Source organism: Chanodichthys erythropterus, chromosome 22 (genome assembly GCF_024489055.1).
Source record: "Chanodichthys erythropterus isolate Z2021 chromosome 22, ASM2448905v1, whole genome shotgun sequence".
Lineage (NCBI taxonomy): Eukaryota > Metazoa > Chordata > Actinopteri > Cypriniformes > Xenocyprididae > Chanodichthys > Chanodichthys erythropterus.
Window position 1 is genome coordinate 32,105,888 of NC_090242.1, and position 26,767 is coordinate 32,132,654.

Sequence of the window (26,767 nt, forward strand, 5' to 3'; positions counted from 1 at the left end):
AAACACTTTTTTGTAGATGAAGAGCTGATAGGACTAATAGTACAAATGAAATGCAATGGTTACCTGTGTCATCTTTGGTTCCGTAAAGAACAGCAAAAACGTTTGCATCTGTCCCAGCGTTCTTCTTCTCCCCTGTTTTTACTCTCATTGTGAATGTGGTTGACATGGCTGCACACACACACACACACACACACACACACACACACACACACACACACACACACATTATCAATGCGCTGAACAAATGATAATAGGTTAAAGCAGAATGCTTGCATATCATTCAAAACCTTTTTGCTCTAGTCCAAGTTGAGCAGGCGACGACTCCTCTTCTTCATCTTCATCCCGCTTCATGAAAGCCTCGTCCACAGGCACTAACTCACGGCACAGCTGCCCGTCATCTTCGTCAACTGCCAACCAGCGCTGACATGGAAAAAAATACCTGAACGCACACACACATGGTCAATACTGCCCACAGGAAAGAGAAATTGCAAATGAGATGTATTTAATGTCTCAAATGTTTCTCCATGAACAGTAATGAGATTCGATTAAGAAAATTGAGACTTAAGTATCAGATTTTACATTTGAGAAAAATAGACTTTAGTAACAGAGTAACAAAAATAGACTTTAGTAACAGAGTTAACTAAAACTAACACTAAAACCATTAAAAAAATTTAAAAAATCATTACTGGAAATAAAATAAACATTAACTCAAATAAAATAAAATTTATTACAATTTTATTAACATTTTATGTTATTTTAGCTACAAGTAGTTGCCAAGTATGGAAGCTTTTTTCCACCACTGAATAAAAATAAAATGTAATTGTGACTTTTTATCTCACAATTACGAGTTCTTTTCGCACAAATGTGAGGTATAAACTTGCAATTGCAAGTTTTAAAGTCCAATTCTGAGGAAAAAAAACAGACTTTTTCATATCTCACATTTATGACTTTAAAACATGCAATTGCAACTTTATATCTCGCAATTTTGAGTTTATATCTCACAATTCTGACTTTATAACTCAATTGCGACTTTAAATCACGCAATTTTGACTTTATAACTTTCAATTGCAACTTTATATCATGCAATTCTGAGAAAAAAATCAAAATTGTGAGTTCATATCTCACATTTCTGAATTTGTAACATGTAACCACGACTTTATATCATGCAATTGTGAGTTTATTAATTGTGAGTCAGAATTGTGAGACAAAAAGTCGCAATTACATTTTTTTATTTTTTTATTCAGTGGCGTAAACAAGCTTATGCTGTGTTCGGGTCATTTTGACGCATAGAGGATTTTCTTTTTCCTAAAAATGTTAATGTTATCACATTGGACTAAAACTTACTGACTTTGCTCACACAGGGTCTATCTACTTCCTAAAATCTTGAGGATATTTTTTGTACTTCTTTGGGATTTTTTCTCACCTTGTTACACTTGTGGTGTTCCCGTTCAAAAATGAGTGGCCTACAAAAAATTTGCTTATAAATCTCTCGTTATGATATTATCACCAAATATTCAATTAAACCTTTTTGTTAACTTTTTTCTTTCAATTACTTCAAGTTTTGTATTTCTTTTTGTAACCCGAGTGATCCTAGGCCTCATTGATCTAAACTTATGCAACTCAATTATTGAGTGAAAAAAGCAGTATTTGTGGATAATTTTGTCAATATTCAATAAAATATAAAAAAAAACTGCACTGTTTATCACACTAGTGTGTTTTAATATTTAACCAGGAAGTTTTCATTTCTCCTAAGGCATTGTACAAGAAACATCTGAGACCAAGTTGATACATTGTGTTTTGAGTGTTTTGAGGTATGTGCATGACACTTACATGGTTTCATCTTTTGCATCAAAGATCTCAACTCGGTCCAAGTACCACGAAGCATTTGCCTGCTTGTTGTCATGACGAATCCGCAGTTTCTTCAGCTGCCCCAGATCCATCCCCGTGACCGTGAATATGTCCTCCTGAAAATGATCCACATTCAGATGCATTCTGTTTACAGTTTGAATTTGTGGGGGGTTGTGTTCCACTCACCTGTCCACGCTCAAACTTGTTAAGGTGGTTTGACTTGCGTAGTTTTCTCTCGCCCGTGTCGCCCATCTCTCCATAGATGTTGATGTAAACACCTGCATCGGTTCCAGCCCCCATCATATTCCCAGTGAACACATGGACTTCATATGAGTTCTCTAAAACACATGAACACATACAAGTCTTCTCAAAATGCACTTTGTATTGAATTTTAAAGTGGCCCTATTATGCTATTTTAAAGGTTCCTACTTTTGATTTAGAGGGCTCCTACAATAGGTTCACATGCATCCAAGGTCAAAAAACACTTTCATTTTCTCATAATAATACTGCATATCACTTCATTTTTCAAAGAGTCTTAATTAATGTATACATTTTAAACAAACATTTTATTTCATTAAAACATATTTATTTAAATAAATAAATAATATATAAAAATAGCTTTTATTTTTAAATAGCTTATGATTTTTGAAGCATTGAATCGCTCTCTTTACCCTCTAGATCTTCGTAATCCTCAGCACACAGCTCTACAAGTATCTCTCCATCCTCTTCACCACGAGCGAGCCATCGGCCACATGGGAAACTATAACTTCGAACGATCTCCTTCAATTCACCTGGAGATTCCTCTTCTTCCTCCTACAAATGATTGTAAAAAGTAAATATTCAGATTAGTGGTCGATCAATATTAGTTTTTCAATAGCTGATTCTCAAAGTTTTGTATTTGGTCCCTCACAATATTAAACAATTATTTGTTAGATTGGACTAAAGTTACTTTAGACTTAATTTAAGTCTAAATTAAGGTCTCATTGAGAATATACACAAGCAAAGAGCTAATGGTCACCTGTCAAATTAGATTTTCCCCAAACTGACCTTTTTCTTCTTTTTCTTCTTCTTGTCTTTCTTGTCCTCCTCTTTCTTCTCTGGTTTCACCATTGCCATGACCAGCCGTTTAACATCCACTTTCTCCAGGAACCATCCAGCTCCGACTCCAGAGCCGTCATGGCCGATCCGGATCTTATAGACCCGCCCCACATCTAGGGCCTCAATCTTAATCAACCAATGAGAGAGCATTCTATTCAGACACAACCAATCAGATTCATTTAGCTTTTAAAATATACAGTAAGATTTTCACGTAAAACTCTATTAACTCACCCTAAAGATCTCAGTGGTTCCTCTCTCAAAGTTGTTTGATCGGCTCTTGAGCTGTATTAGTTCAGTTTTTCCTTCCTCACCATAAATCTGCAGGAAGACATTTGCATTTGTCCCTCCGACCCACACGTCTCCTGTCACTACGGTAACCTCATAATTGATCACTGCCGATTAGAAAAACACTGATTAATCATTTTTAATTCACAGTAGCTGATGTGAGCATTAATTTCACTATTAACAGTCAAATTTTGAGTGCATATATTGAAATAGCATAGTACCTGCAATGCCTATGTCATGGGTTTGATTCCCATTGAGTGCAAGAACTAATAGAAATGTATATAACGCTTTAGGGGGGGAAAAGCATTTGTAAAATCTATAAATGCAAATTTAATACTTACATTTCTCTATCTCCAGTGTCTCACTTGGGTAGATTTCCACCTCTACTTTCCCATCAGCCTCATCTTTACAGAGCCAGCGGTGACTCGGGAACATGTACTGCAGCCCATGCACTGGCACCCAGATCTGAACACTGTCCAGAAACCAACCAGCTCGCAGGCCCTCATTAGTGTGGCCAATCAGCAACCTGTTTATCTACAGGACCCTCCCACAGAGTGGAGGGCAGTCACGATAAATACACAGTTCAGCAGATTCATTTTATTATATGAATAAAAAGTGTGAATGCTGTTATGTATGAATGGATGAAATTATTTGTTATGTATTTTATCCATGATATTTCATAATATTAGGAGACACATCCTCACACTTAACACAATTTCTTTATGGATAATTAGTTGCATAGTTAGTATGTACCTATCCAAATGAATAGAATAGAATAGAATAGAATAGAATAGAATAGAATGAATTTGAACAACACAATATAGCAAATGTAAACAACAGAGCAAAACAGAACACATTTGAACATTATATAGAATAGAATAGAATAGAATAGAAAGAGTTCAAGAGAATTTGAACAGAACATAGATAGAATACAACGTAAATAGAATAAATATGAACATGAGATAGAATAGAATAGAACAGAACATAGATAGAACACAAAATAAATAGAATAAATATGAACATGAGATAGAATAGAATAGAATAGAATGAATTTGAACAACAGAACAGCAAATGTCAACAACAGAGCAAAATAGAACATATTTGAACATTAGACAGAATAGAATAGAATAGAATAGAACAGAATGAGTTTAAGAGAATTTGAATAACAGAACACAATAGAACAAATGTAAACAACAGAAATAGAATAAAAAAACATTAGATAGAATAGAATAGAATAGAATGAGTTTAAGAGAATTTGAATCACAGAACAGAACACATTAGAACAAATGTAAACAACAAAAACAGAATAAACAAACATTAGATTGAATAGAATAGAATAGAATGAACAACAATATGGCAAATGTAAACAACAGAGCAAAATAGAACACATTTGAACAGTATATAGAATAGAATAGAATAGAATGAGTTCAAGAGAATTTGAACAGAACACAATAAAACAAATGTAAACAACATAAATAGAATAAATATGAACATGAGATAGGATAGAATAGAATAGAATAGAATTAATTTGAACAACAAATGTCAACAACAGAGCAAAATAGAACATATTTGAACATTAGACAGAATAGAATAGAATAGAATGAGTTTAAGAGAATTTAAACAACAGAACACAATAGAACAAATGAAAACAACATATATAGAATAAATGAACATTAAATAGAATAGAATAGAATAGAATAGAATGAGTTTAAGAGAGTTTGAATAACAGAACACAATAGGACAAATGTAAACAACAGAAATAGAATAAACAAACATTAGATAGAATAGAATAGAATAGAATAGAATAGAATAGAATAGAATAGAATAGAATAGAATAGAATGAGTTTAAGAGAATTTGAACAACAGAACACAAAAGAACAAATGTAAATAACAGAAATAGAATGCAGTGCTTCCCACACATGGACTTTACTTGGGCGGGCCGCCCACGTATAATAACGAACGCCCAAGTATATTCGGAGACACATTTTTGCTTTTATTATTTTTATCCTGTTATACTTTTATATCCGCGCAAGATAATGAAACCATCCGCGATCGAGTCGTTTCGTACCTGCTCGTTATGTGTGCGTCAGAACTGTTTACTCCCGCTGACATTCCCACGGGCGCTGCGTTTTGCAAAGTCACAAGGGCGCGCTGTTGCGCATTCTACAAGCTCGCGCAACAGAGCATCAGACTCTATGTTCAGACTGCTTCAAAGTGATTCTCAATCAGTGAAAAGCGCAGAATCATGCCAAGCGATTGCTAATGAACTCAAGTTGATGAATTATTACAAAGTCTACTTCATGGCCTTTGTATAAAATGTTTTTACGGTTGTAAGAATCTGAAGGATCAGCCTGCAATAGTGCAGACATTTCAAAATAAGAGTCCCGGTGTATTTCGGGGTTGTTTATAATTAAAAGTCAAGTAGTCAAAAGTCAAAGTAATTAAAAGTTTTTTCTTTTTCTTTTGGACATTATTGGTATTTTGGTTACACAATAAATTATATTTAATTTAATTTCCATTTAATTCATAGTAAATTATTGTAGTCTCCCCCACAGGAAGAAAAGACTAAGAACATTATTTGACACATATATTATTCATTTTATAAATTTTACTAGTAAAATCTGTGTCCCATTCACTGAGAGAGACACTATATAACAGCAAGGAGAACATAGCAAAAAGGAAAACCATTTAAATGCTGCAATTTTGCATAATTTACAATGCATAATAATGCATAATATTAGTATGTAATTAAATGTAATAGTATGCTATGTAATTAAACTTAATTTCAATAAATAAAAATACTGTTAAAATGACACATTATTTGTTTGTCACATGTAGTAGACCATTTTTGTGCCTTGGGTAATAGGAGGATTTTTCGCCCAGCTACCACCGCAAGTATATTTCAAACTTGTGGTAAGCTCTGGAATGAATATGAACAATAGAATAGAGTATAATTTTAATTTCAGACTGAGTGAATAGGACTAACCTGATCAGGTAGCATACCTTGCCAATGTCAAAGGTCTCTATTGTGAAGATGTCCGTCTGTCCCGTCTCAAAATAGTTCCCCAGGTCGTTATCGGAGACGACCAGCAGCATCTTGTTGGTGTCGCCTTTCTCCCCGTACAGCTTTACGAACACCTTTGAATCTGAGCTGGCACCATTAATACTGCCTGTCTTTATCGCAATGTGATAGCCAACAGCTGGAAGAAACACACAAACTATTTCAGTTTTTTCTATGTCGAATTGTATTATATCTTGCTTATTTTTATGTAGTTATGCATCACTACTCATGTTGCTCATACTAGTGATTTGAGTAAGACCTGTTTGTGCTACAGAGATGAATGATGCATTAAATCGTGCAACTTGTTGAGGAGGGATGTGTGTAACCTATTTGCACTTTTTTCTTTATTGCACATATTTGACAGTTTTTATGTGATTATTATGTGTGTGCACTCACTGAACAAACGTTGACCATCATCAGTAGCGACTAACTCTCTCACAATCTGTCCGTCGTCTTCGTTTCGATCCAACCACCTGAGATGACAGAGAGAGAGAGAGAGAGAGAGAGAGAGATACAGTCAGTGAGCATGCGGGATGAGTGTGTATATGTGTGTTATAGGCGTTATATACTAAAGAGTGCAGAGGAAACCCTAACTACTCCAACGAGAGAGTTTTGTTACTCTCTCGTTGGAGTAGGTAGGGTTTCCTCTGCACTCTTTAGTATCTATTAGTAACCAGAGTCCGTTTTCTCAACTACATAATTGGCTTCAACAGCACTCTCCCGTGTTCTTTACCCGGCCAGACACACGCACATATGGGTACGTACTTATACTGCTATGCAAGCTTGGAATATGCTTTCCCACAGCTAATAAACATATTATACATGGTGTTTGTCAGATTGTCTTGCCTGAAACATGGGAACTCGATGGATGATGCCTCAGGCTGCCCCTCCTCTCTTATCATCACCTTATCCAGGAACCAACCACAGCCTCCGCCTCGTCCATCATGACCAATCCGAACCCTCCTGATCTGTCCCAGTGTAACCGCTTCTACCAGGAACTCATCAGCCTGAGAAAAGAGTAAAAGACAATGCAATATGTTTATCTTTAGATTTCATTTTCAAAATGAGGCAGAAATGTGCTATTAATAATGCATTTTCAATGTTAAATTTAAGTCTGCATTAATCTGATAAAAAATTATGGCATAATATTAGAATTTATAATAGCTGTTTTCTATTTAAATATATTTTATTATGTAGTTTATTCCTGTGATGCAATTTATTACTGTTACTCCTTCAGAAATCATACTAATATGCTGATATGGCCAAACTCATGAATGCTAGTGTATATGCATAATGTTTAATAACAACATGTTAAATGTCATTACTCACATTTCCTTTCTCAAACTTGTTGACGTTGTTTTTGCTCATGAACATCAGACGCTCTCCGGTGTCTCCTAAGTCACCAATGATGTTTAAATAAACACTGGCATCTGTTCCACTTCCACTGATGTTTCCCGTGCAAATCGTCACACGATACTTAATAACTATTAATTGGCAAAAAAAAAAAAAAAACAGCAATATGAATGTAAAAATCAAATAAATCTTCATCTTTGTTTGTAAAATTAGCTTTTTTCTAACTGTAAACTATTAATATAATGCATGACTGCAAACTCGTAAAGGTTATTCATAGCTTCTTTAAAGTCACACAAAACAATCTTTTTCTTATTAAAACCATTATTCACTGTATAGGGTTCTCGATTTGTTACATGGTTTTTGGGAGTTAAAGCAAAGTTCTTGATGTTTCAGATCAGTGTTTTGGATTCTGGGTTCTTTAAAGCTCCATTACCTTTATGTAAAAGGTTTTCTTAAGAACTAAGGATTTTTTGTAGTTTTGAGTTTTTTGACACTTAAAATGGTTTAGGCTCTTACTAGAACCTTTATCTTTAAGAGTGGACAGATGTGTTTTGTAGTTCTCTCACGTGGTAAAGGTTCTGGAACAAGTTTTCCAGTAGCTGGCAGTTCTCTAACTATCTCATTGTCGTCTTCATTGATGTCCAACCAACGGTTACAAATAAATGAGTATTTCTCTCTACTAAGGGTCTTCATCAGTGTCACCTTCATGCAGACAAACACAGTAAATCAGAAGAATATGTTAGTGCTTAGAGCTCAGGCAACTTAATAGAAACAGATGAGACAAAATTCAGAAAGAATGTAAAGTTATAAAGTCCCCCTGCAGTTAATAATTTAAAATAATTGAAAAATTGTACATTTTGAAATGTAATTTTTTTGCTTCATCGGAATGGGATGACACTTGGTGACTTTTGTCACAGTTATGTGAACACACAAAAAAATAATGGAAATGATACGGATATGTTAAAGGGTCGGGGGGAAAAAAACACTTGGCTCCTTCGTGGTCAATAATGACCGACATAGAAAATGAATGGGAAATACGAAAAATTACTAAAACTCAGAGAATCTTTTGGTGGTACAAAGTTAAATATACACACAACACACTATTATTCACAAAAATGAACTGTTGTGGCTATAGTAATATGGTAAAACTGAGCAAAAAGACTCAAATAAGAGGTTTAAATTAGATCGGACCCAGATTTATTAAGTTGTGATAAAACATTGAATTTGTATTGAATTTTGATGTTAATTGTAACAAAATGTCCTCCTCTGTATTCTGGTTTGACTGTAGTAAAATTAACACAAAAACTGATGCTTCAAATCAACATTTCTAACAAAAAAAAATCTAAACCTTGACAAAAAGTTATTGAGAATGTCTAAGTATAAATCCAAATCCACAAGTTAATAAAAATAAGTATTTATGTCTAAAAACCACTAAAGAATTTATAAGCCACTTTATATAGAACTAGACAAGAATTTTGTGTTTACACCATTACATAAGTTTTTCTTTTAGCACTAATAGCACTAATCTACCTTCAAAAAATTGGATTTTAAATGCCTTGTCTCTATGGAGACATGGAATAAATAATTTAAAAATGTATTAGGAAAAAGTGCATTATTTTCAATGGGGAGAAATAGCAAAATTGTATAAATATTGCATACTATCATAAAATACCCTCAAAATTTTACATAGGTTTTCCTGAAAAACAAAAATGTTACATTTCGAGGCTTTGGTCACTTTTGACCATGAAACACCACACAGACATATAAACAACATTAAAAAATTAATTTTGACCACAAGGGGGCTTTAAAAAATATTGCATATTGCATAGCCCAGATCATCTGGAAGAATTTGATGGGAAATGTTTGAGCATATTGAGCTTTTTTGTGGCTCATTTGTGAAACACTGATATTTTTATTTCTAGCAGTACAGTGCACAAGTCATTTTAAATGGTACTGGTAGCTGAGAAAACGTTATGCTTGCTTGCTTAAGTCATGACTACAGTGTGAAATGGACAAATTGGTTCTGTGTAATAGTGCACGAGCCTGTAGTGCAGGTCTCTCACCCTGCCAAGATGCCAGCCAGAGAAAGGATGCCTCTTTTCGTGCCAGATTCTCACCTTGCTTATCTTCCCGATATCGGGCATCTCAATCTAGAGCACCAGCAAAGATGTAAAACATAAAAAAAATATTTTGAATATTTGTGTTTTACACAATTCAACATTGTCAAAACTACAGTGGCCCTGAAAAATATCTGGACACTTATAAATATCACAGCATTAGAAATAGTAAACTTTGATGTATTCTTATCTGCTATAATGATAAACTGACAATTAATGTGTACAAATATGTTTTGGGACCACTGTTTATTCATAGAATGAGACACAAAGACATGCATACATACAATGAACTTGTCGCACTGTCCCTGTTCAAAACTGTCAGATTTGCTCTCGAGTTTCATCTCATCGCTCTTGCCTTTCTCTCCGTACACCTGCAGAAAAACCTGTGCATCTGTGCCGGAGCCTTTAATCTCCGACGTCCAGACCCACAGAGACCAGGGGAATTCTGTGAAACACACAAACACACAGAAAAGATGAATTTGTGTGTCTTGGTGGATTAAGAATCAATTAAACAATATTTTTATGATTATAATTTTATCATTGATTTAATTATTTTTAGGAATATAATTTTATGTTATTATTGATTACTGTTTTTCCATTATTGATATTATTTTTTATAAATATAATTTTATAGTTTTATTCATGTTATTTTTTATGAATATAATTTTATTTTATTATTGGTATAAATATATTTATACCATAAACATATTTTTATTTAATTTATTTCATTATTTTTATGAATATGATTTATTTTATTTTTGATTTTATTATTTTTTATTAATGTAATTTTATTTATTTTATCATTTATTTTGACATTTTTTATGATTATAATTTTATCATTGATTTTTTTAATGGATATTATTTTATTTTATTATTAATGTTATTTGTATGCATATAATTTGTTTTATCATTGATTATATTATTTTTATGAATACTTTTTTATTATTAATGTTATTATTTTCTATGAATATAATGGTATTTTAATATTAAAGTAATTGTTTATGAATATAATTTTATTTTTATTGGTGTTATTTTTAACAAATACATTTTATTTTAAATTGATTTTATTATTTATATGAAAATAATTGTATTTTATTATTGATTTTATTATTTTATATGAATGTAATTTTATTTTATCATTGATTTTTTTTAATCACTGATTTAATTATTTCATGAATATAATTTTAGTTTATTATTAATTAAGTATTATTAATTCTGTGATTTTTTTTATTATTTCTATTTTTATTATTGATATTATTTTCTATGAATTTTATTTTATATTTAAAATTTATTTTTAAATTGATTATACATTTTTTATGAACTCAATTTTATTTTATCATTGATTTTTTAAATTGTTTATGAATATAATATAATTTATTTATTTTATTGATTTGGGTTTTTTGCATCATCATTTTGAAATAATAGGTCATTGACTGCATGTTTGCACTGAAAGAATGACAATAACTTTAAATATATAAAAAATATTTTATATATATATATATATATATATATATATATATATATATATATATATATATATATATAAAACAGCACATTAAGTGCCTGGTTACACTGAATTACATATGTTTAGTAAATAAGATGCAGCTCTTTACACCGAAATACATCATGTTTAGCGAATCCGTACGTCTCTTTGGATGAAAGTGTGTGCTAAATAACTAAATATATATGTAAATTTTCCTCTGACTGTTTCGACAGAGCAATATTTTGATAATATGCTCACTCTTTTGCTTTTTCTGTCTGAGTGAGACCATCTCGTACAGTTCTCGCTCCACCAGTCCATCGCCCTCATCTTCATCCAACCACCTTCCGCATGGAAATACCTGCTCTAAGCCTGTGAATGGGCAGTATACAGTCACCTGTGAGAGAAAGAGAGAGACCGCACATTGTATGTATGAATAAGTAATGAAAGCTTCAATACACCTTATAGCCCCAACACGCACCTTTTCGCAATGCCAGCCACAGCCAATCCCAGCGTTGTCCTGTCCGATCGTCACTCTACTGAGTGGGCTGAGCAGTTCCAGCAGCTCAACGTTAAAGATGTCGATCTGGGCGCGCTCAAACGTGCCGCCCTCCAGGAACAACTTGCCACTGTTCTTAATTCCCTTATGACCGTACATTACGAGGTGGATTTTAGAATCAGTGCCCGCTCCACGAACATCACCCGTCATCACCTGTACGTTATACACAATCGCTACACGCACATACACAACAAACAAATTCAAAAGTTTTGATGAATCATTTCTAAGGCATCTAAATTATCAACATGAGGCTTCTGAGGAACATTTATTTGTACATCTCTCAGTTATTGTATTGTATTGCATTATATGTAGTTTGATCATTTAAAAATCATCTTACCAAGACACAGATTATATTTATATGCATTTTATCTAAGTAGTTTGTTATACTGTAATAAAGATCTCATTGATTTACATTACAAGCTATCAGAATTTCATCTTACTTTTTGGCCATATAAATATCAGCATCTGCAACAAATTGCATATTTTTGCTCAGTTTGGGCCTCTGAATAAAACTGATGTGTTTATTTCTTCCTCGAATATGAGCTCCATTTGAACAACAAAAGCCTAATGTATCAAATATGATACAAAACATACAACATATATGCAAACTTTTTTAGATGTTCTTTTATATTTTGTCAAAAGTAAAATAAACTGTTACATTTAAAAATAAAAATGATTCAGGATTAAGTAGAACTTAAAGGGTTAGTTCACCCAAAAATGAAAATTATCCCATGATTTACTCACCCTCAACCATCTTCTTTTAGATGAACACAATCAGAGTTATATTTAAAAATATCCTGGCTCCTCCAAGCTTTATAATGGTGCGATTTTGAAGCCCAAAAAATGCATCCATCCATCAAAAAATAATCCATTCGGCTCAAGGGGGTTAATAAAGACCTTCTGAAATGAAGCAATGTGTTTTTGTAAGAAAAATATCCATATTTAAAACTGAACAAACTAAAATAAAGTTTTAAATATGGATATTTTTCTTACAAAAACGTATTGTTTCGCTTCAGAAGGCCTTTTTTTTACCCCCTGGAGTCGTATGGATTGCTCCCATTTTATAGCTTGGAGGAGCCAGGATATTTTTAAATAAATCTCTGATTGTGTTCATCTGAAAGAAGATCATATACACCTAGGATGGCTTGAGGGTGAGTGAATCATGGGATAATTTTCATTTTTGGGTGAACTATCCCTTTAATGTTTGATTGTACAGTTAATTAACCTAAACTTATTTAATCATTTGACAGCATGAGCAGTGGCGCCCCCAGAAAATTTTAATAGGGGTGGCCAGACGAGGCCACAGCAATTCTTGGGGTGGCAAAAAAAAAAAAAAAAGTATATATATATATATATATATATATATATATATATATATATATATATATATATATATATATATATATATATATTAGTCCTATATGTATATACATATACATACAATATACATACATGCAAAATCAATTGGTAGTTATTAATAGAATAATGAGGACACAAACCTTTACATTCAGTCGTGTTCGGTCCCATTTATTTGCATACACATACCTACACATGTGCACATTTGTAGAAATACACATTTTGCATTCAGATTGCATTATGGTTTAATAATGATCGAGGTCATAAAATATAGTTTGCTAGGGGGGTTCGGGGGCATGCTCCCCCAAGAAAATTTAGATTTCTCTGGTGTACATATGTGCATTTTTAAGACGTTTTAAGGTCAACAAATTGGATAACAATAGCTTTAAAACCATGTTAACAAATACATGCATTCACAGTTTTGAGGCAGCTTTAATCGCATGTGTGGTAATTTCATGACTTAACTTACAACAGAGCAATGACGGTCATTGCTCGTATTCTTTTGGGCTTTATTTAAGCTATAATAAAATAATTATGCAGCGCGCGCCGGCGCATTTGCGCATGCAATTCTTGAGTGCGCGCCGCGAGCACAGAATAACCAAGATGATTGGACCTGTTCTGTTCAGTGAAACAGCTCCTCTGGTGGCGTCAGTCAATCTATCTTTTTTGGTGGCATTTTATTTTCTTTCACTTCATGAACTTGTGAATTTACATTATGCATTTAAATTAATAGTACCCAATGCAAAATCATACTGGGGTGGCCACAGGGGTGGCCAGAGTTTATGCAGGGGTGGCCGTGGCCCCTGAGCATGAGGCATTTTAATCAGATGCACTTACTCTAACACACACACACACACACACACAGCTCTTACCCATTGGTTGTGTGGCCCCGACGAGCACATCTCTTTGTATTTTGCCATCCCCTTCTGAGATGTCAAACCAGGCGTCAACCATAAACTCATAAACCTCTTTATTCCCCATGTCGTCTATTACAACCTAAAACACATCCCCATAACACGTAAACACACCATATTAATCACAGAGGAGAGAAACACAAGATGTTCTTTATGAGGATTATATTTGAAAAAGTGATTTTGTGTACTTTATGACACGCCCAACCAGCAGAAGACCCCCTGTTGTTGTGTCCGATGGTGATTTTTCTGAGTCTGCCAAGATTTGGTGCTTCGATGGTGAATTTGTCTTCATTACCGCGCTCAAAATTGTCCTTTCCATCACTGGCCAGCTTCCGTTCTCCTGCAAACATCACACCAAGACTGTGCCATATAAAACACTAACACACACAGGAACATGGACTGGTTTTAGTACTGACCTGTATCCCCAAACTCTCCAAAAATATTTAGATAGACATCAGCATCGGTGCCACTGCCTTTAGCATCCATTGTGAAGACACTGGCTATGTACTTGTTCTCTGCAATACATGAACAAACACACATTAACACATACAAGGTAAAACCTGCTATCATCATTTTATGGGCATGTACCATGTTTTTTGGCATTTTTGGCATTAACTATGATTACACCATGGTATGAGGTATTTCTTAGAAACAGCTGTTACATCTAGTCTTTCTCTCTCTCTCTCTGTGAGATGTAATGTTATATTGTCAGCGGTATATGGGAATGTTGGACTGGTGAAATTGTGATCCCCACCTGAAACTCTACTCTACTACTAAATTTCTCCTAATCCTTTGTATGCAACCTGAGTCTGGTTTGGGCTGGAGATGTTTGTGTGCATGCATCATCTATGATCGTGATCACATGACCTATGTGATGTTATCTATGGTTTATATGGAACAATATATAAATGCTGTATGAAGTATATCTGTAGGTTATGTAGTATTTATTAGTAGTGTTTTTATGGTTGGTTTTGGAACAACACGAATGTGAGTACATAACAGAATTTTCACTTTCGGGTGATCTAAAGGTTTAACCTAAATGCATGTTTAATAATTGTAAGAAATGTATCTAATAAAAAAATAAAAAAATAATTAATTGTTCTAGACACATTTCTGGCACATTTTCAGGTGATCCAGCAATAAATAAAATAAAATAAAATAAAATAAAATAAAATAAAATAAAATAAAATTTAAAGTTATACTAGATTTATTCGCACATTTTTCAGATGGTTCATAAATAAAATAAAATAAAAAAATCATGTTTTATAATTGTAGCAACTGTGTCTAATTTAAAGTTATACTAGATTTATTCACACATTTTTCAGGTGGTTCATAAATAAAATAAAATAAAATAAAATAATCATGTTTTATAATTGTAGGAACTGCGTCTAATTTAAAGTTATACTAGATTTTTTTGCACATTTTTTAGGTGGTTCATAAATAAAATAAAATAAAATAAAATAAAATAAAATAAAATAAAATAAAATAAAATAAAATAAAATAAAATAAAATAAAATAAAATAAAATAAAATAAAATAAAATAAAATAAAATAAAATAAAATAAAATAAAATGTGGTTCAGAAACAAAACAAAACAAAACAAAACAAAACAAAACAAAACGGTTTAACCTAAAAGTATGTTTTTCTAATTGTAAGAAATTTGTCTAATTTAATGTTTGATTTATCGGCACATTTTCAGGTGGTTCAAAAATAATAAAATGAAATAAAATAAAATTAAATTCTAATGATTTAGCCTAAAAGAATGTTTTATAATGGTAAGAAATGTATCTAAATTAAAGTTTGACTAGATTTACTGACACATTTTTAGGTTTAGTTTTTTCCAGTAATGTGATTCATTTATTTACTCTCTATTGTGCAAGTATGTATTGTAAATAAAAGGTCACAACATACGTTTTGGAATGTCCATGGGGTTTAGGCTGCCCAACAGATATCGGACAGTAAGTCCGTCCCCCTCTTCTCTGCTCAGCCAATTGTTGCAGGCGTAAAAGAAGCGGAGGTGTGGCCTATTCATGTCAGTCACAATGACTCGGTCCAGGAACCAACTGGCACTCATGCCTGTGTTATCATGCTCGATTCTGCATTACAGGAAGTACATCACAAGCTGTAACTTTTAAGACTTGCCTTTAAGGTAGTTACTCTTGGATGTATGCAGACGTATGCATGTACCTAATTTTCTTTATTGGCCCAACATTGTGAGTTTTGATCCTAAAGACGTCAGTCTTGTTCTTTTCGAAGGCTGTTCTGCTCCTGAAATAGAGAAATAAACCTGTGAATAGACTCAAAACTAAACGATTTCCTGTGACACTAAATCAAGCTTCTGACTTTGTAATGCACCAACATCTAAAACTGACTATGAATGAGTGTGTGTTTATGAGAGAACCATCTGTCACTGTCATTGACCCACATGTCATTCTACGGTCTCTTGCGCTGGCTTCTGCAAAAACATCTCTCTAATCAAAATGCAAAATGCATGAATTAAAAATCACCCAGTATGAATTACACATCCACTCACATTGCCAAATTACTCACACACGTCCACACGGACTTACCGATGCGGTGAAACCAACACACATCTCACCTGAGATCAGCACGCTCAAACCGCACCAGCAAACTTTGGAAATGATGACATTTAGACAGATTCTGAGATTCTGTTAAATATCATCTCAATTCCAAAATGTTGCATGTTGACTGTCGGACAGAATTAAAGTCCAAAAACATTTCTATTTTATTTTGGTGAAACTCTCTGAGAAGGTGTTTATGAACAAATCCACATAATAAATTAGTCTTTTGGTGACTGGATGAATCCCACGAAAACATGTTAGTAATGTCACAATGCAAACAAATCTTAAAACTAGGCTCCTCTTCTTTAAGTAAAATAAAAAAAAATCATCCTATTGATAGGTTATTGGGGGGGGAAATTTAACCCAGATATTTTCTTGACAAGTTTCGTGAGATGCACCCAGCTACCCAAATATACAACGTTTCTCAAATAGGTTGTAAAATCAGAAATTTTGAGACATAATAAGCTAAACTTCCAAATGATTGATGAATAAACAGTTAGCCTATAGGTATGGAAGCTTGTTTCCGCCACTAAATAAAAAAAATAAAAGGTAATTGCGAGTCACAAAACTTTATAACTCGCAATTCAGACTTTATAACTCGCAAATTTGACTTTATAACTCGCAATTTTGACTTTATATTTCGCAATTCTAACTTTATAACTCGCAATTCTAACTTTATATCTCGCAAATTTGACTTCATAACTCGCAAATTTGACTTTATAACTCACAATTCTGACTTTTTAACTCGCAAATTTGACTTTATAACTCACAATTCTGACTTTATAACTCGCAATTCTCACTTTATATCTCGCAATTCTGACTTTATAACTCGCAATTCTGACTTTATAACTCGCAATTATGACTTTATATCACTCAATTCTGACTTTATATCTCGCAATTCTGACCTTATATCTCGCAATTCTGACCTTATATCTCACAATTCTGACTTTATATCTCGCAATTCTGACTTTATATCTCGCAATTCTGACTTTATATCTCGCAATTCTGACTTTATATCTCGCAATTGACTTTATATCTCGCAATTCTCACTTTATATCTCGCAATTCTCACTTTATAACTCGAAATTCTCACTTTATAACTCGCAATTCTGACTTTATATCTCGCAATTCTGACTTTATATCTCACAATTCTGACTTTATATCTCGCAATTCTGACATTATATCTCGCAATTCTCACTTTATATCTCACAATTCTCACTTTATAACTCGAAATTCTCACTTTATAACTCGCAATTCTGACTTTATATCTCGCAATTCTCACTTTATATCTCACAATTCTCACTTTATAACTCGAAATTCTCACTTTATAACTCGCAATTCTGACTTTATATCTCGCAATTCTCACTTTATAACCCGCAATTCTGACTTTATATCTCGCAATTCTGACTTTATAACTCACAATTGACTTTATATCTCGCAATTCTGACTTTATATCTCGCAATTCTGACTTTATATCTCGCAATTGACTTTATATCTCGCAATTCTGACTTTATAACTCGCAAATTTGACTTTATAACTCACAATTCTGACTTTATAACTCGCAAATTTGACTTTATAACTCGCAATTCTGACTTTATAACTCGCAAATTTGACTTTATAACTCACAATTCTGACTTTATAACTCGCAATTCTGACTTTATATCACACAATTATGACTTTATATCACTCAATTCTGACTTTATATCTCGCAATTCTGACCTTATATCTCGCAATTCTGACCTTATATCTCGCAATTCTGACTTTATAACTCGAAATTCTGACTTTATATCTCGCAATTCTGACTTTATATCTCGCAATTCTGACTTTATAACTCGAAATTCTGACTTTATATCTCGCAATTCTGACCTTATATCTCGCAATTCTGACTTTATAACTCGCAATTCTGACTTTATATCTCGCAATTCTGACTTTATAACTCGCAATTCTGATTTTATATCTCGCAATTCTGACTTTATAACTCGCAATTCTGACTTTATAACTCGCAATTCTGACTTTATAACTCGCAATTCTGACTTTATAACTTGCAATTCTGACTTTATATCTCGCAATTCTGACTTTATATCTCGCAATTCTCACTTTATAACTCGCAATTCTGACTTTATATCTCGCAATTCTGACTTTATATAACTCGAAATTCTGACTTTATATCTCGCAATTCTGACTTTATATCTCGCAATTCTGACTTTATATCTCGCTATTGACTTTATATCTCGCAATTCTGACTTTATAACTCGCAATTCTGACTTTATAACTCGCAATTATGACTTTATATCACTCAATTCTGACTTTATATAACTCGAAATTCTGACTTTATATCTCGCAATTCTGACCTTATATCTCGCAATTCTGACTTTATAACTCGCAATTCTGACTTTATATCTCGCAATTCTGACTTTATATCTCGCAATTCTCACTTTATATAACTCGAAATTCTGACTTTATATCTCGCAATTCTGACTTTATATCTCGCTATTGACTTTATATCTTGCAATTCTAAGTTTATATCAAGCAATTCGGACTTTATAACTCGCAATTGACTTTATATCTCGCAATTCTGACTTTATAACTCGAAATTCTGACTTTATATCTCGCAATTCTGACTTTATAACTCGCAATTCTGACTTTATATAACTCGAAATTCTGACTTTATATCTCGCAATTCTGACTTTATATCTCGCAATTCTCACTTTATATAACTCGAAATTCTGACTTTATATCTCGCAATTCTGAATTTATATCTCGCAATTCTGACTTTATATCTCGCTATTGACTTTATATCTCGCAATTCTGACTTTATAACTCGCAATTCTGACTTTATATCTCGCTATTGACTTTATATCTCGCAATTCTGACTTTATAACTCGCAATTCTGACTTTATATCTCGCAATTCTGACTTTATATCTCGCTATTGACTTTATATCTCGCAATTCTAACTTTATATCAAGCAATTCTGACTTTATAACTCGCAATTGACTTTATATCTCGCAATTCTGACTTTATAACTCGCAATTCTGACTTTATATAACTCGAAATTCTGACTTTATATCTCGCAATTCTGACTTTATATCTCGCAATTCTGACTTTATATAACTCGAAATTCTGACTTTATATCTCGCAATTCTGACTTTATATCTCGCAATTCTGACTTTATATAACTCGAAATTCTGACTTTATATCTCGCAATTCTGACTTTATATATCGCTATTGACTTTATATCTCGCAATTCTGACTTTATATCTCGCAATTCTGACTTTATAACTCAAAATTCTGACTTTATATCTCGCAATTCTGACTTTATAACTCGCAATTCTGACTTTATATCTTGCAATTCTGACTTTATAACTTGCAATTTCGACTTTATAACTCGCAATTCTTACTTTATATCTCACAATTGCAAGAAAAAAGTCAGAATTGTCAGATAAAAAGTCGCAATTACCTATTTTTAATTTCATGGCGGAAACAAGTTTTCATATATAAGTGACCAGTTTATGAATTGTTCTTCATCATTGTGCAATCTTATTCTAAACTTTTCTGAAGCTGCATCTGTCCTTTTTTCTCCTTTCTACATTTTATGAGTCATTATGCAACATTAACCGTTTGGACATTCATCTGAGAAGGTAAAAACTCTCCCATTAGTAATTAGTTTCTAAATCATTTACCGATCATCGATCAGCACTGATCAGGGTGACTGATTACTGTAGGGAGAGTTTTGAGGGTCTTTCGTTATACTCATATAATATCAACACGCACACATGGGATATTATGTGTGTATGGAGATTTTTATGAGTAGCCTACCTTTTGTGTTGAATGTGTAAACTTCTCATGTTTTCCTGAAAGACCACAAAAGGAAGTGATGCCATATGACTGTCCCCTCTCATTGATTCAATGAGAAAGTCACATGAATCTCTTCACCTTCAGATGAATGTCCATGGTGATGCTGTATAGAGGAGAGCAAATCCTGTGCTTTGCACCATGTGATCGTGGGTAATGCATGAGCCAAGCGTGATTAAAATTCATGTCATGAATAATTCATTTCATGAATATTATAATCATACAGCCCTACTAAGAAAACCATATCTGTTTCCTAAAGATGTGTAGGTGTGAATGAGATGGTCAAAGCATGCAGGATGTTCTCTTGTACAGCATTGTGTGCAAAAAAGAAATGCATGGCCACACACGAGCAGATGAGGTGGCCTTGTTACTGTTATACCTCTTTTCTGTGCTGTAGATTGAAGAAAAATACAGAATTAAATAATTAACATGGCAGATATGCACTGTCCTGTCAAAATCAACAGAAATTCCAACTTTTTTTGCACCACAGACTTCCTCAAAAATACCAGCCAATTCAGCTGACACTTGAAAGATTTAAGGACTCAAAACAATAACATGTAGTTAGTAAACACATCTTGATATGCATCAAACCAGTTTTATTAACCGCCAATCATAAATGATAATGAGGAATGATCACTTTCGGTAACCAAGCTCGTCAATGTGCATTTTGTACTTTCCCTTTAAGAAAAATTACTTGACTTTTTGAAACTCTCAATAAGCATAACTTACTTGCTGGCCAGGTGAACTTTGGGAGTCACTCCAAACTCTCCATACAAGGTGACGAACACATTAGCATCAGTCCCAGCGCCTTTAACATCACCTGTGACGGTCACCACCTCGTACACTGAGGAGAAAGCAGAATATTCGGTTATATATCAATTATACCTGACCTCCACCAAAGAAAGCATCTTGTATTCATTTGCATAACATTAGAAGGGTTGTAGTCTCAAATGCAGAGTGCTCAGGTATATCCCGTGTAACCCAACAACCGCTATTCTAAGCTCACCCACATTTGTATAAGCTGAATTGCTGTAAGCAATATCTCTGTAACTTAGCCATGTTAATTGAGTGAGAGTACGACATGGCCCTGATGCTCACCATGTGACCTCTACCTTTCTCTGAACCACTGCAAGAACCCGTGACAACCAAATGCATGTTTTATCCTGAGGATCAGTGTAACGTTCAAACATATGGGACATGCTTTTCCTAATCAAAATCTTCACAAACTTAATGTATACTGGCCCCCTGAACTAGGATTCATTGGACACCATGGGAGAGTTACTAATCAATGTGGGTTTTCAAGTAATAATTTTATTACATTCAGTCAAACCCATTTATCTTGGCATATGGCAATATCAATGAGCCCTAATTTCAGGAAAGACACAAAAGGACATCCAATGCGACATGTTAGTAATTTTTTTCTGGCTGGTTATAACTTTTTTATAAAGTCATCAAGTAAAAGACTTTACATCAAGTATAAAGTCTGATAAAGTCATTGCATCACTGCAGCGGCTCCGGTTTCTATAGAAACAGTCAAGGAAGGAACACACCAAGCCAACGGTGGGCCGTCGGGCAGTTTTTGTTCTGCAGTTTTTTTTCTCAGTTTGTTCCACACTGTCGGCTGAAGTTGGTCCTCGTCTGCTTTTTTCTGGCCGATTTGACATGTTGAGGCAGGAGCACACCAAGCCGATGCCGACGAACTAGTAGCGATGAAAGCAGACTGTGGGGTTGGCTCACGTCGGCAGCGTCTGGGTCCAAAGTTGGCCCGATACACCAAACCAACGCTCGACAGCCGAAGGCCAAGTTGCACCTCCGTTCTGCGCTTGCGTAAGATGAAACCTTTCCGTACCAGAAGGTGGCAGTAGCTGAACAGCCAATCAGAATGATCAGATGGCCCGACGGACCAACGAGCTCCGACACTGATTCAACATGTCGAATCGGCCAAAAAAAAAGCAGACGAGGACCAACTTCAGCCGACGGTGCGGAACACACTGAGAAAACTTTGTCGGCCGACCGTCAGCTTGGTGTGTTCCTGCCTTTGAATCAGCGTTGGAGCTCATCGTTCCATCTGATCATTCTGATTGGCTGTTAAGCTACTGCCACCTGCTGGTACGGAAAGGCATTTCATCTTACACAAGCGCAGAATGGACATGCTACTTGGCCGTCGGCTGTCAAGCATCAGTTTGGTGTGTCAGGGCAACTTTGGATCCAGACGCTGCCGACGTGAACCAACCCCACATTCTGCTTTCATCACCACTAGTTCATCGGCGTCTGCTTGGTGTGTTCCTGCCTTCAGACGCACGCCTCTGAAATGAGGCACAAGAGACGCACATTTAGGACAGCCTGAAAAATACATTTTTTTTGTCATGATTTGAGCGTTTAGAAACAAAATTTAGAGACAGCTGTAGTCAGATTTAATTGGTGATTTCATATATGAAATTTAATCGAAAGCTTGGCAAACATCTTTGGAGAATTTGATGTTTCCCCATTCAAAGAGATAGGAGCTGTACTTGAATGCCCGAGAGGCATTTCAAAGATGGCCGTCAAGTGAAATGACTTGCCCCTGACAACAACTGTCTCATAAAGTTTGTGTCTAAACTCTCGAATCATGACAAAAAATTTTATTTTTCAGGCTGGATCAGCCTAATGTGCATGCGCAGCTGACGCGACCGTCCTAGTACAACAGCCAATCACATTACTTTCTGGTGTTGCATGAATGCAATTGGATAGCATCTGTGATCTGATTGGCTGGTGCCTGTGTTGGCACTTGAAAAGTTGAGAAATCTTCAACTTCTTCAATATCTTCTGCCGTGAGCAACGCGAGTGAAGCGACGTGACGGAACCCAGAATTTAGTTTGGCAATGCATGACGCCACCCATTCAGGAAACGTTAACGCCGACGCCCTGAGTGAACGTAGCGTAAAAGTTGTTTGAAGCGTTGTTAAAGTGATAGTTCACCCAAAAATTGAAATTCTTTTATCATTTACTCACCCTCAAGTTCTTCCAAACCTGTATGAATTTCTTTCCTCTGCTGAACACAAAAGAAGATATTTTGAAGAATTTCGGTAACCGAACAGTGATGGACCCCACTGACGTCCATCAACTGTTTGATTACCTATTTTCATTTTTGGGTCAACTATCGCTTTGAGTTGCGATATAAGGTAAGGTACCCCTGGATCTGTGCTAAGTGATAACCTCAATCGAACGTGCTACACCTGACTGAACCTGACAGCTTGACGTCCATCGTGCTGAATGAGGTTTTGATGGTTCCATGAAAAGGCCGATTAGAGTGTAATGTTTCAGGCCATAGAGAGGTGCCCGTCTGATTCAAATCCACCGCTGGCACGGTGCCTGTCGCCATTCTCTCATGATACCCTGCTGCCAGGACACTGTAATAACCAGCCAATCCAGACACACTTCTGCTGTGCCAAACAGAGACCTCTAGAGCTGTCTGCCAATATGAAATCCGGAAGGTTCTCTGACTGGACGTTAGTGGAATGATCAGAATTTTACTGCAAATCAGATACTGACCCTCTTAAAAGGAAAGTTCCAGTTATTGCAGGCCTAAGATCAAGAAGGTTTTAATCTCCATATTGCAACTCCAAAAAAATCATTTATAAGAGGTGGATTCTTTGCTCGTAAAATCTACTGAAGACTTCTGTCTCCATTCCTCCCTCATCTATTTCTGTTGTCTTTGTTCAACCTCCAGCGTTCAAGTATTCAATTAAGAGATGTTCCAGGGTTAAAAGAAATCCAACCTGTGAGAAACCGAGGACGGGGGTGCCTGACTGAGAGTGAAAGCAGAGAAAGAGACAGACAGACGCAGCGAGAGAGAAAGACAGCTTATCCCCAGAAAAGACAGACAGTTTGAAGGAAGGATAGTTCATCAACAAATGACAATTATATCATTTATTCGCCCTCATGTTGTTCCAAACCTGCATGCTGAACGCAAAAAGAGACACTGTCTGTCAATATTAGCTGTCAAGCACAACAAAAACAGAAATGAAGTAGTCCATGAATTGTGCACAGTATTCAAAGTGTTCTGAAGTCATAATAGCTTTGTGTGAGAAACAGGCCAAAAGTTGTTCATTGATAATCTTCTCCATCACTAAAGCTCTGAAATTTCTTTCAAACCCATAATAGCATGTTTGGAAGAATGTGAGGGTGATTAAATGATGACAGAACTTTCATTTTGAAGCAAACTTTAAATGAATGAATGAATGCATTAAATTTGGCCAAACTGCTTTGGGAGTCTCCCTTTATCTTTTGTCTTGATCAAAAGACAGACTTGAGAATAAAAAGAAGAACAGGAGGGAAATCCTCTTCCAGAGTCTACCTTTCTTTTTGTTGAATTCGTCTTCTTGATCATCCGATTCCTCCGTGTGATAGTTCAGCAGCTCCTGCTGGTAGATCTCGGCATAATCCACCTGTTTGACCTTCGACTTCTTCCCCTTCTTTGCTTTCTTGTCCTCGTCGCTGTCGGAACCTTTCTTTTTCTTTTTATCCTTTTTCTTCTTCTTCTTATCCTCCTCTTCCTCTGCCTCCTCCTGCATGGCATCCTCATCCTCCTCTTCCTCTGCAGACTTTTTCTTTTTCTTGCCGTCTTTGCTCTTTTTCTCTTTGGACCCCATGTCTTCTTGTCCTTCTTTGCTTTCGGATGGTTTACTCTTCTTTTTCTTCTCTTTCCTTACCTCTTTTACGTCCTGTTCCTCGTTTGAGGATTTCCCTTTGGTCCGTTTTTCTTTGCCGACAGGCTCATTGTTGTTCTGTTCGTCTGTCCCGTTGTCATTTTCTGTCACCTCGACATCTTCCTTACTCTTCTTTTTCTTTTTCTCTTTTACAGAGTCACTCTTTTTTCTCTTCTCCTTCTCTGTAGGTGTCTCAGTGCTTGCTGTCTTCTCCTCGGAGCTCTTCTGTCTGGTCTTTGCATCCCTCTTGCTCTTTCCTTTCACCGTTGGCTCCTTCTCCTCTCCTTCGTCATCCCTTTCTTCGGTTTCTGTTGGTTTTTTCTCTTTTGTGGGCATCTTTTATTCATCCAGAGAGTGGCGGGGTGAGGGTGAGTGTTTCCTCGCCGTCTGCGGTGTAAGGTGTCGCCGTCTGACCCGTGCAGGCCGATGGGCCCCTGCGTGCAGCTGGAGCGGGGCCTCAGCTCGGAGCCGGAGGCTCTCTCGCGCAGGTCCTGCGGTGCAGTGCAGAGCTCATGAATAATTACTGGCCTCAGAGTGGTCACATGATCTGTGAGAGAAAGCAAATGAAAACGGAGAGGACAGCGAGAGAGAGGGGGGTTGGGCCTCATAACGTTCATTATTCATGGTCTCGGGATCGCTTTACTAAAGCACAGCGTGCTTTATATATATTTATAAAAATACATAAACACAATGTCAATGGAAATATAACCTCTTTTATGCACAATTCAAATGCGCATCAATAGAAAAAAGGACAATGCGCGAGAAAAGAAAAGGAGAGTATAACAAAGAAAGTCAGACAGAGAGAGAGAGAGAAAAGATACACCAGTAGAGAGGGAGTATTACAGAACAGATAATTAAAGACGCTTCACTAACACTTGTAAATAATTAACAGTGATTTCATTAACACAGATAAATAAGTTAGTGCCACTGGATTAACGTGGTCAAACTATTTAACATGCTTTACCCAACCTAAGCAATAAAGAAGATCGGGCTCCTAATTTAGGCAAATTGCCGTCTGGCTGAAAGTGATAGAAGTTGCTCTAAAACACTTGTGTGTGAACATACAAGAAAATGAACACAAAGATCAGCTCATAAAGACAGATTTTTACATTTTCTTGACTGTACAAACCTCGCCTTCACAGTGTTGTGAGTGGTTGCCAGGGCATTACTATGACATTGCTAAAGTGTTTTTGGATAATTGCTAGGTGGTTGCTAAGGTGTTCGGATTAGATGTCAAGTAGTTTTTTGCTGGCACAAGTCAAAAATAATGGCGTACACCCTCAAACAGAGCTCAACAGTAACAGTTTGTTTATGCTGGGTGAGCAATTTAATACACCCAAATATGTATTTAAATAAATATATTAAAATTACATTTATATGCATAATTTAAACTTAATAATTGAAATGTGTATTTTTTTCTAATATATGTGTAAAAATATATTTTTTACACATACATTCTACAAATATTTTCTTTTCAAAGGAAAAAATGCAGTAATAGCTGGCTATTTTACAGATAAATTCATAAATTCATAAACAAATATGATGGAAAATGAAAAAAGATGGCATACATAACAAA

General features: G+C 35.0%; 1 protein-coding gene across 1 annotated transcript in view; it reads right to left on the bottom strand.

Annotated features, from left to right (window-relative positions):
* Nucleotides 1-25,527, bottom strand: part of LOC137012301 (lipoxygenase homology domain-containing protein 1-like) — a 43,393-nt gene extending 17,866 nt beyond the window's left edge. The window contains exons 1-25 of the mRNA XM_067375426.1: nucleotides 25,309-25,527; nucleotides 24,840-24,930; nucleotides 21,234-21,348; nucleotides 16,258-16,338; nucleotides 15,982-16,166; nucleotides 14,488-14,586; nucleotides 14,260-14,411; nucleotides 14,030-14,153; nucleotides 11,724-11,974; nucleotides 11,504-11,639; nucleotides 10,047-10,207; nucleotides 9,709-9,795; nucleotides 8,212-8,347; nucleotides 7,622-7,776; nucleotides 7,139-7,299; nucleotides 6,689-6,765; nucleotides 6,235-6,431; nucleotides 3,573-3,765; nucleotides 3,178-3,338; nucleotides 2,896-3,072; nucleotides 2,520-2,661; nucleotides 2,035-2,186; nucleotides 1,831-1,964; nucleotides 288-439; nucleotides 64-168 (exon numbers count right to left, since the gene is read on the bottom strand). Coding sequence (XP_067231527.1) covers nucleotides 64-168; nucleotides 288-439; nucleotides 1,831-1,964; nucleotides 2,035-2,186; nucleotides 2,520-2,661; nucleotides 2,896-3,072; nucleotides 3,178-3,338; nucleotides 3,573-3,765; nucleotides 6,235-6,431; nucleotides 6,689-6,765; nucleotides 7,139-7,299; nucleotides 7,622-7,776; nucleotides 8,212-8,347; nucleotides 9,709-9,795; nucleotides 10,047-10,207; nucleotides 11,504-11,639; nucleotides 11,724-11,974; nucleotides 14,030-14,153; nucleotides 14,260-14,411; nucleotides 14,488-14,586; nucleotides 15,982-16,166; nucleotides 16,258-16,338; nucleotides 21,234-21,348; nucleotides 24,840-24,930; nucleotides 25,309-25,527 — 3,643 coding nt within the window. The remainder of the gene's footprint in view (nucleotides 1-63; nucleotides 169-287; nucleotides 440-1,830; nucleotides 1,965-2,034; nucleotides 2,187-2,519; nucleotides 2,662-2,895; nucleotides 3,073-3,177; nucleotides 3,339-3,572; nucleotides 3,766-6,234; nucleotides 6,432-6,688; nucleotides 6,766-7,138; nucleotides 7,300-7,621; nucleotides 7,777-8,211; nucleotides 8,348-9,708; nucleotides 9,796-10,046; nucleotides 10,208-11,503; nucleotides 11,640-11,723; nucleotides 11,975-14,029; nucleotides 14,154-14,259; nucleotides 14,412-14,487; nucleotides 14,587-15,981; nucleotides 16,167-16,257; nucleotides 16,339-21,233; nucleotides 21,349-24,839; nucleotides 24,931-25,308) is intronic.
* Between the last annotated feature and the right edge of the window lie 1,240 nt (nucleotides 25,528-26,767).